At 34.2% G+C, this 17,327-nt stretch overlaps 1 protein-coding gene across 9 annotated transcripts; it reads right to left on the bottom strand.

Annotated features, from left to right (window-relative positions):
* Positions 1-1,403: 1,403 nt before the first annotated feature.
* On the bottom strand, positions 1,404-6,417 carry LOC104117305 (AP2-like ethylene-responsive transcription factor TOE3). Of its 9 annotated transcripts, none has more exons than XM_070196130.1 (11): positions 6,029-6,417; positions 5,569-5,875; positions 5,394-5,419; positions 5,274-5,304; positions 5,106-5,193; positions 4,524-4,669; positions 4,354-4,398; positions 3,260-3,351; positions 2,986-3,122; positions 2,298-2,513; positions 1,404-1,873 (listed from the first exon to the last, which is right to left on the bottom strand). In XM_070196130.1, the coding sequence occupies exons 1-11, from the start codon at positions 6,096-6,098 to the stop codon at positions 1,682-1,684; spliced, it is 1,350 nt and encodes a 449-aa protein (XP_070052231.1). In that variant the 5' UTR covers positions 6,099-6,417; the 3' UTR covers positions 1,404-1,681. The 9 variants fall into 9 exon arrangements, with proteins under 9 accessions (XP_070052231.1, XP_070052230.1, XP_070052229.1 ...); XM_070196129.1 differs by having other exon boundaries at positions 2,298-2,510; positions 2,986-3,146; positions 6,029-6,361; XM_009628351.4 differs by having other exon boundaries at positions 1,482-1,879; positions 2,986-3,146; positions 4,524-4,672; positions 6,029-6,321.
* Positions 6,418-17,327: the final 10,910 nt, after the last annotated feature.

The raw sequence follows: 17,327 nt of genomic DNA on the forward strand, positions 1-17,327 counted from the left end.
GAATAGGTAAGCTCTTAGCTTTCTGTGGTCAAAAAGCACAGCAAAAAAAGCAAGTATTGATTATGCCCTATTGGCTTTATCATATGTAGACGTTCTAACGAGACAACGTTATTTAATTTAACTAATACTTAATTAATTATGTGAATATATCATAACATAACAGGAATAAACAAAGATAGAAGGTTAGCTATCTTTATTATAATCGATGATGACGAGCCAAATGATGAAATCACACCCATTTTTTAAACTTGATCTAGTACCCCAACTAGAATATCAAATTGGAAGTTGGATAGTCTTAGCGTCATATCTGGATTGATTAATTTAATCTTTTATTACTATTTAACGATAAGGGCAAAGGTTGGTCAGATTTATAGTTTTTAAATACACCATCCTCGGCAACATACAATCATTAAATTAAATTTAGTACAACCAGTTTAGTACCCAGCGTTTTACAATTTACATTTCAAAATAAAGTTTTTCTTAAGCTTCGGTGTTTAGGTTATGTCCCTTTCATCATAATAGCCATTTCTTCCTTTCTGTGTCATGAGAACCGATGAAGATGGTGACAATTCATCGCCATTAATTGAGTGATATATCTCAAAATTAAATAATGGAAAAATAGGCAATAAACATTCGTACTTTCACGGTTTTTTGTTTTTCGTCCTTCAACTTCACGAATTTTCATTTGTACCTAATTTACCGCCTTGAACTTTTTTTCTCTAGCGTTAAAGTGCTAGTACTACATTTTAGATATCACCAGCTTTTCTATTATTGATTTTAAATTTTATGCACCGACGATGTTATAATCAGGTTATATTTTTTTTATAAGCTTTAATTTGATAACCTAATAAAATAATAATTAATATTTAATATGTTATACACTAAACTATATATATAGACTAAAAATTTCAATATATATAACTTAAATCATCTATATTAGGTAGGCTGTTTAGACGTTTACCACTATATATATATATATATATATATATATATATATATATATATATATATTTGCTAATTATAGAAATTTGTCAAAGTGTTGGTCTCACAAATTTCACAATTTCAGTTTCATAGGTTGAATATTTCGAATAGAAATTGTAAAAATTTGGGTCATGATAATAATATGAATTCATTTGATTATTCGACTTGATAAGGCTATATGACTATATGTTGTCTAGGGTATCTATCTTCCTTATATGCAAAATGTGGGGTACGTTGGTACCATCTTCCAGACAAACTCAATCATTTTCGTCTAAAAGAAATGGACAAAAATCTGACTTTACTGCCTTTCTCATTTAGGAAACAAGGGTTCCATTGCTAGTACATTTAGCTACAGGTCAAAAGAATGAAGACAAAAATAAGCGAATAAAATAAGAATCTGTTGGTAAATAACAACTCACAAGTGAGGGCAGCAAAAATATTATTTGTGGATGGTATAGATTTGCAGCTTATAGTCAGAACTCAGAAGTATCCAAAAGAAATCTAGTGAAAATCTGTCCTTGAGTTAATTTTGGACCAATATATAACAAGATATCAAATTTCCAAAGAGTTGGAATCTCCCAAAATATTTCCACCCTTTTTTTCCTTGGATATATATATACTACTAATAATTTGTATATATCTTGAGTATTAAGAACCTTAACGCATTAAGTACTTTTTACAAATTGAGCTTATAAAAATGTCAAGAAGGTCTCATGAGAGTATTTTTCTGAGACCGGTTTTGATGTCTTAATATCTGCTGAGGGAATCCTGATGATGCTGCAGCAGTTGCAAGTTGCTGAGGAGGAGGGATATTATTGGATTGCCATTGTTGAGTATCACTTGCTCTTCTATTTGTAGCTCCAATTCGGCCCCCATTGCTGCTGCTTGGAAACTGAATCTAACAATTTGAACAAACTTTAGAAGGATGACAAAATAAATATTCCTAGGAATTACACTAATGAAAAATGGATTTATACACCGATAGTGTATTATAATTTTATACTATTTGGTGTAAATTAACTTGTTATAGCATGCAGTTTGATTTTTTCTAGGTAACTAGTTCCATTTAATTATGGCTGATTTGTGTATATATTTTTTTACTCTCTTAGTTAGTCTAGTGAAAAAAAAAATTGAACTTATAGTAAAACAAATTATATACTATCAGTGTAATTTAACTTGCTACATTAAATTATTTGCTTTATTTTTCGGTTACTAATTTTCTTCTTTTAAGTATTGCCCTTTAACTATTTTTTAAGTGATCTAACAATGAAATAATTAGAAATAGAAGTTAAAATCAAGTTAAAATGGATACTGACGTGATAATTTGACGAGCTGAAGTGTGGTGGAAACGTCATTTGAATCATTTGGGATTCAGCAGCTCTCATATATTGGCCAAACCTTTGCATTTCATTGTTGTTTGGCTTGAAGGAGGCAGGAGAATGTAGGTGCGTTTGGCTCAAGAGCTGCAAAGTTTCCGACTCATTGTACCCATCTCTTCTTCGGGCATCAACATCAATTGGACTAGGTTGCTGCTGAAATTGAAACATGTATAATAAGGAGTGAAAATATACTACTCCTACTACTAATAGTTGTTAAAATTTTAATGTTCAAGGTGTCCCTACTGCAATTGTTCAATGTTGAGAGTGCAACGTATCATTTTATCCCTAATAACAATCCCTTATATGAATGACATGGTATGTTTGAAACCACAAGATTCAAAACGTATTTATGATGCTTGCATCAGGATAACTGCCTACATTACACTCCCCTTCAGGTGCGGTCCATTCCAGGACCCGACGTAAACGTGAGGTTCTTTGTACATTGAACTGCCTTTTTTTTGATATATTATGCACACCTTTAATTTAAGACCATACAATTCAAAAATCTTCTTTACGAACTCATAAATTATAAGATATACAAAATGATCAAAGAATATATGGACAAGGAAGAGAAGATGCAAGATAGAGGTTTGAAGAAATTAAGCTAGAAAAGTTATGTATGTACCTTGGGCCTCAAACCGTGGTGTCTCCAATCAACTTCAAATTGCATCGAAGAACTTTTATCTCTATTATTATTATCCTCCATTTCTCGGCTGCTTTGCTTTGAGCTCGCGCCACCCAAGCTTAAGTCAAGGCTGTGATCTGCTGCCTTATAATTAGTACATTCTGGGAAAAGCACATTTTACGAATGTTTGTCGGCGATTTTTCTTTCTCTTTTCCTTTTATTGTGAAAAATTACAACCCAAAATTAGAACCAAAGGAACAAATAACATATTTACCAGCTGAATTAAGTTCATTTTCATAAATGCTAAGATCGAAGTTCGTAACTGCATCCTTCCCATTACACTTGATGGCAGCTTTATCATAAGCCCTATAAAGAGAAATGTACAAGAAAAAAATAAAGGGTATTTTAGTAGTGCCGGTGCCAGAAATTCAGAAAAAATCCAAAAACTAAGGGGATTTAATAATTTTAATATATATCAAAAAATTATATATTCGTTATGAAGAGATTCAATTCAGCCCCTTAAACACATTTAGCTCCGCCAATGTGCTTTCAAGGCCGACTCCATCCTTACGTGGAGTATGGCTTGTGCCGTAGGCCCCCAAATTTAGGGGGGCATTTTTAAAAAATAATAGGTTCATAGGTATTTAAAAAATAATATTTAATATTTTTAATATAAAACTAGAGTTTTTAATATAAAAAAAAGAAAACTTTATAGATACATAAATAAAATAATAAATTGACTTACTTAAAAATGTATAAATGAATAGTTTTCATAACTTTTAGTTTTTTATTTTTTACTCAATTAAAAAATTTGCTCTCTCTTCCTTAATTTGTCCAAGTCAATCTTTCTTTTTTTTCAATCTCTTCATATTTTAAAAAACCCTATATATTTTTTGTGTTTCTCTTTTATATTTTTACCCACTTCTTTCTCCAAGATTTCATTACTTACCTTCTTTCTCCAAGATTTCACTAGTTCAAGTATTCAGCAATACTTTTAAACTTTCAATAGTTCTATACTTCTATTGCTTTGTAAAATCTTATCTAAGATCAACAATATCTCAAAAAAGATTAAATAAGTTGGTTATATTATCAATCGAGCAAGAATTATTAGAGAAAATCAATTATAAAAAAATTATTAACAACTTTATATCTAAAAAAATTACTAGAATAATTGATTTCAAATAAAAACATATCTTATAACTTTCTTTTAAAAATTTAGGCCTCATATTAAACTTTGGCTTTAGGTCCGTATATGCTTGAGCCGCCCATGTGTGCTTTAGCCCTCACTACTATGTAGCTGGACTAAGTGCAAGAAATTTAATCTAATATTTGGCAAAGAAGAATAAATTCAGCACTGGAGACACCCACCTGGCAGCTTCAACTTCAGTATCAAAGAGTCCCAGATAGACGTACCTGTTTGGGGAAAAACAAAATTGGAAAGAGGGAAATCAATAGCAAGCAAGGAATGGTAGTGACAACAAAAGGATTATTCCATGAAAATGGATTCAAATCAGGAGAATAAGATTTTTCTTATTTACTTTTTGCCCAATAACTGTCCCATTCTAGCTTCCCATCTACCACATTTGTGCAAAGTCACCCCTCTATACTTGGAACTTCCCCTCGGAAAACCAGTACTTTGTCTCCGAAGTACATGCACAAATTCTTCCTTAGTCAGATTCTTCATCTGCTTCATATAGCAAACCAAAAAGAATATTTACAACATAAAATAGAAAAAAATCAAAAACTTTTGCGTTTAATGTCGTATGTTTCGTGTTAAGAATACAGTACGTGTAACACATAGAATATAGGCTCCATTGCATCTGGCATGGGCAAATCACAAATGGTGCATATAAACCATTTGGTTCAATGCAACATTTCTTTTTTACTAACATAGATAAATGGAAAAATTAAATCACTTATAATTTTTATCTTATAATTTCAAATGAGTAATGGATTCAGTGATAAAACCCAAAACATTAAACTCATTAAATTTAAATTGTGAACATATCTCTAATCTCGTGTAAAGCAAACACACTGTTGAGGATTAGGGAATCACTATTCAGGATTAGGAGAGAGTGAAACTTAAAGTAGAAAAGCACATTCTTTCATAGTCTGTCTACCTGTTTTAAGTTATCCTCATAATCCTCCAGGTTAAAGTTTATGTCCGCCTCCACTCCCCGGAACTTGATTGCTGCCCTATCATATGCACTGAAACCACATTTTTTCTATTTAATCAAGTTTTCATCTCCCATTTCAAAGAAAATAAGTTCAAGAATCAAAGAGCTCACCGAGCTGCTGCATGTGCTGTATCAAATCCACCTACAGAAATTGATCCTTGTGAGATTAATTTTCAAGGATATAAGAAGATATCACTAAACTTAGAGAAGAATGAAGGGAAAAAATTGTACCTAGATAAACTTGTTTCCCACAATCCCTGAGAGATATTATATAATATAATTAGTGAATTAGAATATTGGAAAGTTAGCAAAGACTGTTTCTTCTTATTTGTATAAGCACAATAATAATTATGTGATACTTGTGTTGGTGTAAAGTATAACATAATTATTATTATTAAGGGCTCACCATATGTGTGATTCCCACCGGCCAGTTCTCCGGTAAAAGGTAACACCACGATACTGTGAACTCCTAGACCTCGGACCACGCCGGCTCTTTTTCATAGGCTGCGACAACTCAGTAGCTTTTCCCACTGGCAAATTACCAGATGTCTCCGAATCATAAAATTTTACTCCAGCCCAATGAGCCCTTGGAAATCTAGAGGATCTATCATCAAAATCGGCAGCAGCTCCAATTTCCAACTCATCAACCGGAAAAAATTGCCGGGTAACCGGCAGTTCACTCTCCGACGACAACTTCTCGTCGTTACATGGACCTATCATAGAGAAGCCGAAAATTTTACTAGGATTAGTTGATTTCTTACCTTTTTGTCCATTATCTTCTTCTTCTAATTCCTCGGAAACATATTCCTCAATATTATTATCCACTGCTGATGAACTTGAATTCGAAACAGATCCAACACCTTTACCTTTCTCATCATCACCTTCTTCTGATTCATCGCCCCTTGAATTATGTGGTGAGTCATTTAGATTCCACATTCTCTCTATGATTATCGTTGTCTTCAGTTTCCTAACCTATATATAAATGTTTTTTCTTTTTCTTTCCTATCTGTCTAAATAGATGTGTGGAGTTGAATTTATAACCAATAACCAATAATGGTAAGACGGAGCTTTTTGCTGAGTCTTCAATGAACACAAGAAACATACGACTTAAAGAGAGAGGTTAAGTTGTTGCAAGAAAAGTTTTTGAGAGAGAGAGAGTGTGTGTACTTTTGATAGGCTTGGCTAATAAATTATATGTTGACTACTAACTAGTTGTAGTATTTTCACTACATCTTGTGGCATTCCTCTCTTGGCTGCCTAATACAGCATAGACGAGGCCAGTGTTAGAATCCCTACACTAAAGTAGCCAACCACAACCATAATGCCAAGCCCGCCCACTCCCACATTTTATTCAATATGTTGTACCAAAGTAAGCCAGGTCATTACTCTCATTTTTAAGGATATTTGATTATAATTATATTTTAGGTGATCTGATATATTTTATGTAAAAAATATTTTAAGTACTGTCAATTGTACAATAAAGGGTCGTTTGGTAGGAAGTATAAGAATAGTGTTGAATATGGTTCCGGTATTAGTAATGATAAGATTAGTAAGGCTATCATTAGCTATACTGAGATTATTTCTTATTCACTGTTTGATTTAGTGTATTAAAATATTACATAATTTCTATAAAAAAAATTTAGTTATTTCCAAAAATACCCTTCACGTCCTTTAACTTTGTACATTTTGAGGGACAATTATGTATTTAATCATGCTTATGCAAGTATTAAAAACTATTGCATTGCTAATATCATAGTTTGCTATGTATTAGTTATAAATAGGATAATACCAAATAGGATGTATACATAAATTGAAAAAATGTACCAAACAAGTATTAGTTATACATAGATTTAAAAAATATACTTCCTCCGTTCACTTTTACTTGGCACGTTTTGACTTTTCACGCCCCTTAAGAAATAATAAATGAAGTGCATAATTTATCATGATACTCATATTAATTGATGCATATTTTATTAGATTTGAGAAAATGATTTGAAATGAGTAATAAATACTATGGGTATAACATGAAAAAAACTTTTGTCTTCTCTTGATATGCGTAAAGTGACAAGTAAAAATACAAATATATTTTTAATATACATGCCAAGTAAAAATGAACGAAGGAAGTATCAAACAAAATATTAATAATGCACGAAGCTAATGATTATATTATTGTTCCTAATACATCCTATCAAACGACCCCTAAAAGTTAAAACTCCACGCACCCCTATATGGCTGCAATACCCCCGCCCATCCTTTTCTTTTTTCTCTGTCTACAACCATCTAGTGGAGTATCTCTTATTCCCAGTGACTGGTGAAGAACACCACTTTTCCCCTCTTGTTTTGTCATTCATAAATACTTTTGTTCTCTTTTGTTTATTAAACTCACTTTTTCTGTTTTCTGTAAATATGCTCCAGTTTTGAAGTGTTGTCCCCTTTAGGGCTCTTCGTTTAATCACTCTCTTTACACTCTTTAATGAAAGGAAAAGTGTGTGCCAGTGACTTTTACTGATCTCAAAATCTATCTGATACAGTATATTTTCATATTGGCTCGCTGTAAGTTAAGTAGAAAAAGACGGGGAAAAAAAGAAAGAACCATTCATAAACACTCAGAACAGCATTCCTCCATCTGTGATATTATCTCTCTTCTCTCTCTCTAGTAGACTAGTACTATATACTTTTGTATTTTCGTATTATGTATGCACTCTCGTTTTATTTTTATTTGTCCACTATTAATTTTGTACATTTCTTAATAAATAATAAATGAAGTACATAATTTATCATAATCATATTAATTGATGTATATTTTTAATGATTTTGAGAAAATGATTTGAAATGAGTAATTAATGTTGTGAGTATAACAAGAAAAAAGAAATTATCTTCTCTTGATATGATAAAAGTGACAAGTAAGAGTAAAAATTTATTTTTAAAATACTAGACAAGTAAAAGTGAACGGAGGAAGTACTCTATCCGTTCACTTTTACTTGGCACGTTTTGACTTTTTACGTTTCTTAAGAAATAATAAATGAAGTGCATGATTTACCATGATACCCATATTAATTGATGCATATTTTATTGAATTTGAGAAAATAATTTGAAATGAGTAATAAATACTATAGTTATAACAGGAAAAATAATTTGTGATATGCGTAGAGTAACAAATAAAAATAAAAAATTATTTTTAAGTATGCTTTACCTATTAATGGAAATGGACAGTACCAAGATTAGAAGGAAGACTTAATTACTTTTATTAGCTGTACTTAGTTATCATTTCGCTGTCATTTGTACTCTCACGTCAGACAAACCATTTAAACATTTACTGCTTGCATTCAACACTTTTGTTTTGAGCTTGTTTATACCTTTTGGGATGCGAAATGTAAGCAACCAAATTGGAAAAATCAGCTTATATTGAGATTTTTTTAAAAAAAAAATTACTTTTTTTAAAAATATTTTTGGTGAGAAACAGTTTATGTTTGACTAATTAATTTAAAAAGTACTTCTAAGCATCAATTGGTGTTTGACCAAACTTTTAAAAAGTACTTCTAAATGTATTTTCTCAAAAGTGCTTCTCAAAAAATTATTTATGAAAAGAAACTATTTTTTATGCTTCTCCTCAGAAGCACTTTTTTTTTCTCCTAAAAGCTTGGCCAAACACTTTAAATTTTAAAAAAAAAATACTTTGAACTTGGAGAATCTTGGCCAAATTGGCTAGAAGTTTCATGATGGTTACGCGGTTGAAGTCAAGAGGTTGGAGGTCATTCTATTTATATCTAAATTAAGTATTGGTTTTTGTTTTTTAAATTGTTTTTATTACATAAGGGTTGAGGGGGATTTCAACCTTATGGGTTCTGCATTTGAGAACAACGATTTCAAGTGTTAATGATTGAGTTCTAAATTTTATATTTTTACATATTTAATGAATTTTAAATATTAAATATACTGTTTAAGCAAAAGTTATTGGGTTCAATCGAACACGTAACTTAGCTCGTGCCTCGGCCCTCCATAAGGGTAGGGTAAGAAAAATGGGAAGAAAATTCAAGTAGCCAATCAGTAGAATTTTGTTAAAAGATGTTGATTTGCACCCGTTCCGTTGTATGTTCTGTCTTGATTTATTTGCTACTAATTATGTACGAGTGAGGCAATATTTTGCCTTTGATGATGAACATTTTCAAAAAAAATCCAAATATCTTTAAGAATATAAAATTATAATTTACAAAGAATGGTTTTCATTGATAGTATATTATAATACATACTCCAATAAAAAAGAGGAAATAGTAAATTGGGAGAGGACAGGAGGTTATTTTGGGAATAGGATGGAGGGGAATTATTGTGAGTCAGGGCCAGGGCAGAGGGGGTGGAAGGTTTGGTTACAGAAAAAGGAAAGTGGAATAATAGCAAAAACAGGAAATACTTTCCAGAATAGTCCAATCCAAGAGTACTAAAAGGGACCACTCTTTGTCTCATTTTGCTCTTCAAGTAACCAATGGCCAATGCCAACATCTGACTACGTACCTCGTATTTAATATGCCCCTCCCCTCTTCACCACTCTCACGTTATCAGCGTCTGCCTTTCACTTTCCTTACCCCAATATTGTCACTCACAAACCCAAAACAAAAAGGATTTAATTTAATGAATAAAAGCACCAAGGCGCCAATTGTGGTTATTTTAATAAAATAAAAAAATAAACAAAAATAAGTAAATATTTTTTATTCGTTTATTTTACTTTTAGGGTAAGCAAACTTGTCGAGGAGATCAAATGAAAAACTTAATTATAATTCTTTGTTGAAGTTTGATAAATATTTTGTGTAAGGAGTCTAGGAGATCGAGAGTCTTAGCTAGTTAGCTTTTGAATATAGATTTAGTTGATACTTGAAAAAAGGGGTTTTGAAGTTATGTTGAAAAATAATTGATGGTAGGCTAGAATCACGTGTTTTAGTCCTAGTTTGTACTCTAATTAGTGTATTTTACTTTTGTTTGAGCTTAAATGTTAGTGTATTGCACTTATTATGTGTTTTATGACTTATAGGAAGTGATTTCGAGTTAAAAAGATATCCGGGAGCTAAATTGAATAAGTTGGAGCTTTGAAGTCTGAGTAAATGCCCAAGAGATTAAACCGGGATCGCGTTCGGGGGTCGGGATCCAAGTCTGGATGTCAAAACGCGAAACAAACTAAACACTCTGGAAAAACTTCACTGTCGCGCAGCATGGAGCGACGCGGCAGTGTATTTCTGATGTTGCCCGTCAGAACATGCTCTCTGAACTTTTTCACTAGTGCCCCGCATAGGACGACGCAATGCGCGGCGCGCCTGTGCAATTTTCTCAGAGTATTTGTCCTGTTTCAGCTTTGAAAAGGTAATTTCGCCTGGGCCCACTTCTACAGTGTATAAATACACGAAAAAGATATTTTTCAAGGGACTTTTGACCTTGGAACCTTTGGAAGAGCATTGGAGGCTACAAGACACAGGATTTCATCATATTTCCATTAATTCAATACGAGAGTTTGGATTGTAACGTTAGATTGATGTTTTCTTATTCTTTAATTATATTTGTGATAACTTCCTCCATGATTATGGAGTAGTTTACTTTAGGTTTGACGGATATGGTGTGTTGATAAATATTTGTGGATTTTAACTCTAGTTCGTGCTTGAATTCGTTTATGGCGTTTTGAATTGTTTCAACTTTATTCATCAATTCATTTAATCAAAAGAGGAATATCTTGGTGATTATCTTTGCATTATTTTATTTAATTTAATTTATTGATTCTCTTAAGTAATCGAAAGAGCTTATTAAATTGTTGATTAAATCAAGTTAGGAGAATATTCGAGAGACCTTTTTCTAAGGACCAATCCATTAACGCATGCTCGCATACTTCACAGTGCTTATATTAGTTCACCTCGTAGAGTTAAGATTTAATCGAGAGAGGAGCCTTGACTACACGTTTGAACTAATCATCGAGTGAATTCGTGAGAATCATTAGAACATTAGAGTGAATTAAACTAGAGTTAAATCCCAAATATCTATCTTGCACCTATCATGTCAAACCCTTAATCCTCACATTGATAAGAAATCAATTCTGCGAATCTCTAACTCCTTGCTGTCAATTGTTAATTGCTTTATTTTAGTAGTTAAACGTAGTTCATAATCATTACAAATCAAGTTTTGGTCATCCTGAATAGCATTAAGCTAGAAATTACTTGAGCATTATCTAAATCCAATCCCTGTGGAGACGATAATTTTACTATACTATCTTTGATTAGCGAGCATCAATTTCGTGTTGTGTTTTGCGCTCGTCAAATTTTGACGTTGTTGTCGGGGATTGGCAATCAATAGTGTTCAAAATAGTTTTTGGTGCTAATTAAGGAATTTATTCTTGTTTATTTTTATTCTTCACGGGTCTCTCTTCCATGTGCAGGCAATAGGTTAAGTTCGCGGTGTATGACTCGATCTTCTTCAAAGGAAGTAATACCCTACAAATCGAAGTTAGAAAAACACCTGCGACAACTAAGGAAAGAGAAAGAGTTCACCGAAATGTTCTTAGGGCAACCTTCAACCCAAGAACACATGGCTAATAGCGATAATGACGAGGTAGATTTAGCTGAAAGAGAGGCAGCACATCATAGAGAAGAAGCTACAAAGATAGCAAGTGAGGCAGCCCGTAGAGCTGCTGAGGAGACCGTCGAAGATGATAGGGGTCGAAGATTCAATCTGAATCGACCCTTAATTAAAGATCAGTTTGAGAACGCTGTACCCAAGCCTGGTAGAGCATTGGGTGATTACGCTAGACTAGTCTACAATCAGGGACAATCTAGTATCAGACCTCCACCAGTAGCAACGAATAATTTCGTGTTGAAGCAAGGCTTGCTTCAGATTATCCAGAACAACTGTGTCTTCAGAGGGAAGGTGAATGATGATCCTAACACTCACTTGATGGATTTTGAGGAAATCATGAACACCTTCTAGTACAACGGAGTGTCGAAAGATGCAGTCTACTTAAGGGCATTCCCCTTTTCACTGAAGCTGACGTGAAGCACTGGCTTCGTAGCTTACCAACGGGGTCAACCAGGACATGAGAAGATATGAATAGAAAGTTTCTTGACAAATACTTCTCAGCTGCAAAAATAGTGAAATTCAGAAGAGAAATTCACAACTTCTGCCAGACGGACAATGAAACAGTTTTCGAGGCTTGGGAAAGATTCAAAGAGATAATGAGGAAGTGTCAGCATAATGGGATTGAATTGTAAATGCAACTCCAGGACTTTTGGGATGGGCCGACACCTCCCTCAAGAAGAACTCTGAACATTGCAGTGGAGGTCCTTTAATAAACAACACTCCTAAAGAGATTGTAGCAACTCTTGTTGAGCTCTCTGAAGATGCTAACAAGTGGCTGGCTGAGAGCAATGATAGAAGAAAATAAGTTGGGGTTCATCAAGTAGATTCTAACACAGTAGTGCAAGCCCAACTAGACGCCATGGCCAAGGAGATAAGGAAGTTGATCTTAGCCAAGGTCCAGAGCCAACCAATACCAGTTTATGATTTCTGTAAAATGGGTCATCCAACGCATGTGTGTAAGGCCTTAGCTGCAGATGAAGTGGTAAATGTTGTGGGAAGATTTGATAGAGGTAACTACCAAAGTGGTAACAATTTCAATCCTATGGGGCAGATGCACCCATGCTTTTCTTGGAATTCACTAAGTGATAGCCTGAACTCATGGAAGCAAAATAACTCTAGACGCTAGGGACAAGGAGCTCCAGGCTTTCAAAATCAGCAGAGGCAGCAATATAAGCCTCCACAGTCTAATCAATCTAGCATGGAAGATCTAATGAAGGCTTTTATTATCAAGATCGATGAGAGGTTTGAAACTCATAGCACAACTATATGGGAACATGGTGCAGCTATTAAAGAACTGAGCACGGCTTTTCGAAACCTAGAAAGACAAGTTGGACAACTAGCTACTCTATTATCTAAGAGGGTCCCAGGAACGCTCCCTACTGATACTGAAAGAAATCCAAAAGAGACAATAAATGAAGTGTCTTTGAGGAGTGGGTACGAGTTGGAGATCCCATAGCAAAGCAAAAAGAGGAGACAATTGAAAGACAGGTGGAGATTGTGGAAGAGCAGAAAAATGATAGCATTTAAAAATGTGCATGGATGGTAGAGGATGATCTCAAGAAGAAGGGGAAGATTAGAGCTCAAAAAAAAGAAGAAAAATGATAATTCAACAAATAACGAGGCTGAAGAGAGAAAATACATGTCTGCTCTACCTTTCCCTCAAAAGCAAAGAAGAGAAAAGCTGGATAAACAATTCGGGCGCTTTTTAGAAGTGCTCAAGTAGGTACATGTGAATATACCTTTCACAGAGGTGCTTTCACAGAAGCCAACTTATGCTAAATTTATGAAGGAGATATTGTCCAAGAAGCGAAAAGTGGAAAAGACATTGGTAGTCAAGCTAACAGAGCATTGTAGTGCCATCTTGCAAAATAAGCTCCCTAAAAAATGTGGAGATCTAGGGAGTTTTACTATACCTTGCTCTTTAGGAAGTACTAAATTTAAAAAATCTTTGTGTGATTCAGGTGCTTCCATTAATCTTATGCTTTTGTCTATTTTTAGAAAATTGGAGGGAGAGATTGGAGAGATCAGGTCGATCCCTGTGTCCTTGCAGCTAGCAGATCAGACCACACTCATACCTGAAGAAATAGTGGAAGATGTGCTAGTTTGGGTAGACAAATTTGTGTTTCCCGTGGACTCCATTTGTGGTGAATATGGAGCAAAATAGGGAGGTCCCTCTAATTTTAGGAAGACTCTTCTTGGCTACGGGCAAAGTAATTCTAGATATTCAGGAAAGGCAGCTCATGCTCAGAGTGGGGGATGAAAGGTTGATCTTCAAAATGGAAGGAGAAAGGGGGGGCCCTGAAAGAGCAATTTGGGAAGTATGAAGCTGATAAGTGTGGGGTGTGCCCAAAGAAGGCGGACAAAAAGCTCTCAATATGGATGTGTGCACTGGGTCGGGCATGCAAAAGAGATCCCGACTTTGATTCAGACCCCGACTAGATGAATTAGGGAAGTTCCCTTTACCTCTTGCTTTTTATTTGTGTGACATGGGGACATACCACAATTTAAAGTGTGGGGATGGGGAATGTATATATGTATATGTGTATTTGTTTTCGTTTCATTAGAGTGAATTTTTTTTAAAACTTTTCCCAACGATGGATTTTCTCGGTTGTCTTCTTGAGGGATTAAAGTCGAAGAAAAAAAACTTGAGCTGTTTATTTGTGTTTTGTTTTCTTAGGTAGTGTAACAATTCCCTCTTGGTTTTTCTTTATGTCGCGGTTCATTTCCAAGGGTGTTTGTTGAACCAGGTGTAGTTAGTTTTTCTTTTACTAGGAATAATGAGGTCTCGTGCTATGATATTAAATGGAGATAATTTTTCTTGACTTTGTTGTGCCTTGAGAGTAGTGAGTGCCTTATTTGTGACGCCTAGGCTTAGTTCTTGACTCTTAAATAATCACCTTAAATTGTGTGATTGTAACTTTGCTTAACTGCGTTGACTAGAGAGTTGGGATAGATCCGGTCCTAAATGAGTTATGTGCCAATGTGTGTGTGAGGTTTTGTTGATATTATGTGTATGCCGATTGATGTCTAGAACTTGCCCCGTGTATTTGCAAAGCAAAATAGTAGTCTTGTTCAATTTAGGAAATGACAGAGGCATTTCTTTATTGAGCCACATATATGCTTTTACCCACCTAATTAATGTATATCTTAGTTAGACCCGTTGAGCCTGTAATCATATTTCGTTGGAAACCATACTACAAGCCTGATCCACTTTGTTTGAATTGACCATTGTTTGACCCTTCTACCTCTCTTGAGCACTTAAAATTGTTATGAGCTTGTGAAAGCTAAAGTTGAGGTATGGTCGGGTTATTGAGTGGAACTGTTAAAAAAGGATAAAGGTGCATTGTGTGAAAAATTGAGAGAGCCACTTGTAGAGAATTGAAAAAAAGAGTTTGATTGAAAAAATAGAAAAGCAAAAAAATAGAAATTAGAAAAGAAAAAAATGGATTCCATTCTAGTGGTAGTTCTCATCTTGTTTGTGCTTAAAGATATGGGGAGTTTGATATTATTATGAATAAAGGCCGAGGTTTTGTTCAACATAAGTATGGGGTTTGAATTGTTAATGTATATGTATTAAAGTGCTTAGGGAGGTGTAGTCACTATATCGAAATATATCCTACCCGTCCCGCAGCCTACATTACAAATAAAATAAAGTACTACTTGATCTTTGACTGAATGAGCTCAATTAGTAGAGTATCACACTACGGGCAAGCCTATGGTACGTCTTCTATGACAGATGAATCTTAATTCTGAGAGTGAGTGAATTTTTTCTATCTCGAGTTCCTCTTTGTTCTTGAATTTATTATGTGTGGAACTACTCTCTATTGTTTGTATAAGGGAACATGATTTACGAAGGTAAGGTGAATTCTTTGACCTCTGTGTTAGAGTAAGTGAGCATGTTGTAAAAAATACGTGGTATTTTTGAGTCGAGTCTTGAGGCGAGGATGTTATGATATAGCGCTTAGTCTATTTTCAATAGTCTTAGCATGATGCATTAGGGAAGTTGTCTGATGAGAAGGTCGTCTCTATGGAAAATGCAGTATGATTGCTCGAGGACGAGCAATGGTTTAAGTGTGGAGTGTTGATGGTAGGCTAGAATCACGTGTTTTAGTCATAGTTTGCACTCTAATTACTGCATATTACTTGTGTTTGAGATTAAATGTTAGTGTATTGCACTTATTATGTATTTTATGCCTTGTACGAAGTGATTTCGAGTTAAAAAGAGCTAAATTGAACAAGTTGAATCTTTGAAATCCGAGTAAAAGCCCAAGAGATTAAATCGGGATCGCGTTCAGGGGTCGGAAGCCAAGTTTGGATGTCAAAACACGAGACAAACGAAACACTCTGGAAAACCTTCACCGCCGTGCCGCATGGGGCGGCACGACAGTGTATTTCTGCTGCTGCCCGTCAGAACATGCTCTCTGAACTTCCCTAGCGCGCCTGTGTAATTTTTATTAGAGTATTTGTCATGTTTCGGCTTTGAAAAGGTAATTTCGCCTGGGCCCACTCCTACAGGGTATAAATACACCAAAAAGATATTTTTCAAGGGACTTTTGACCTTGGAACCTTTGGAAGAGCATTGGAGGGTACAAGACACAGAATTTCATCATCTTTCCATCAATTCAATACGAGAGTTTGGATTGTAACGTTAGATTGATGCTTTATTATTCTTTAATTATATTTGTGATGACTTCCTCCATGATTATGGAGCAGTTTACCTTAGGTTTGATGGATATGGTGTGTTGATAAATATTTGTGGATTTTAACTCTAGTTCGTGCTTGAATTCGTTTATGGAGTTTTGAATTATTCCAACTTTATTCATCAATTTATTTAATCGAAAGAGGAATATCGTGGTGATTATCTTTGTATTCTTTTGTTTGATTTAATTCAATGATTCTCTTAAGTAATCGAAAGGGCTTGTTGAATTGTTGATTAAATCAAGTTAGGAGAATATTCGAGAGACGTTTTCCTAAGGTCCAATCCATTAACGCATGCTTGCACAATTCATAGTGCTTACATTAGTTCACCTCGTAGAGTTAAGATTTAATCGAGAGAGGAGTCTTGACTACACGTTTTAACTAATCATCGAGTGAATTCGTGAGAATCATTAGAACTGTGAATTAAACTAGAGTTAAATTCCGAATAGCTATCTTGCACCTATCCTGTCAAACTATTATTCCTCACAATGATAAGAAACCGATTATGCGAATCTCTAACTCCTTGCTGTCAATTGTCAAATGCTTTATTTTAGTAGTTAAACGTAGTTCATAATCATTACAAATCAAGCTTTGGTCATCCTGAATAGCGGTAAGCTAGAAATTACTTGTGCATTGTTTAAATCCAATTCCTATGGAGGCGATAATTTTATTATATTATCTTTGATTAGCGAGCATCAATTTCGTGTTGTGTTTTACGCTCGTCAATAATTTTTGGACGTTGAAGTTGTATTTGGACATGCATTTTATTTGAAAAAAAAACTTGAATTTTTTGTGAAGGGAAGAAAAAGTTTACCCAAAAATTCACCTAAATTAACTTGAAGGGAACTTGAAATTTTTTGA

This window comes from Nicotiana tomentosiformis, chromosome 2 (genome assembly GCF_000390325.3).
Source record: "Nicotiana tomentosiformis chromosome 2, ASM39032v3, whole genome shotgun sequence".
NCBI lineage: Eukaryota > Viridiplantae > Streptophyta > Magnoliopsida > Solanales > Solanaceae > Nicotiana > Nicotiana tomentosiformis.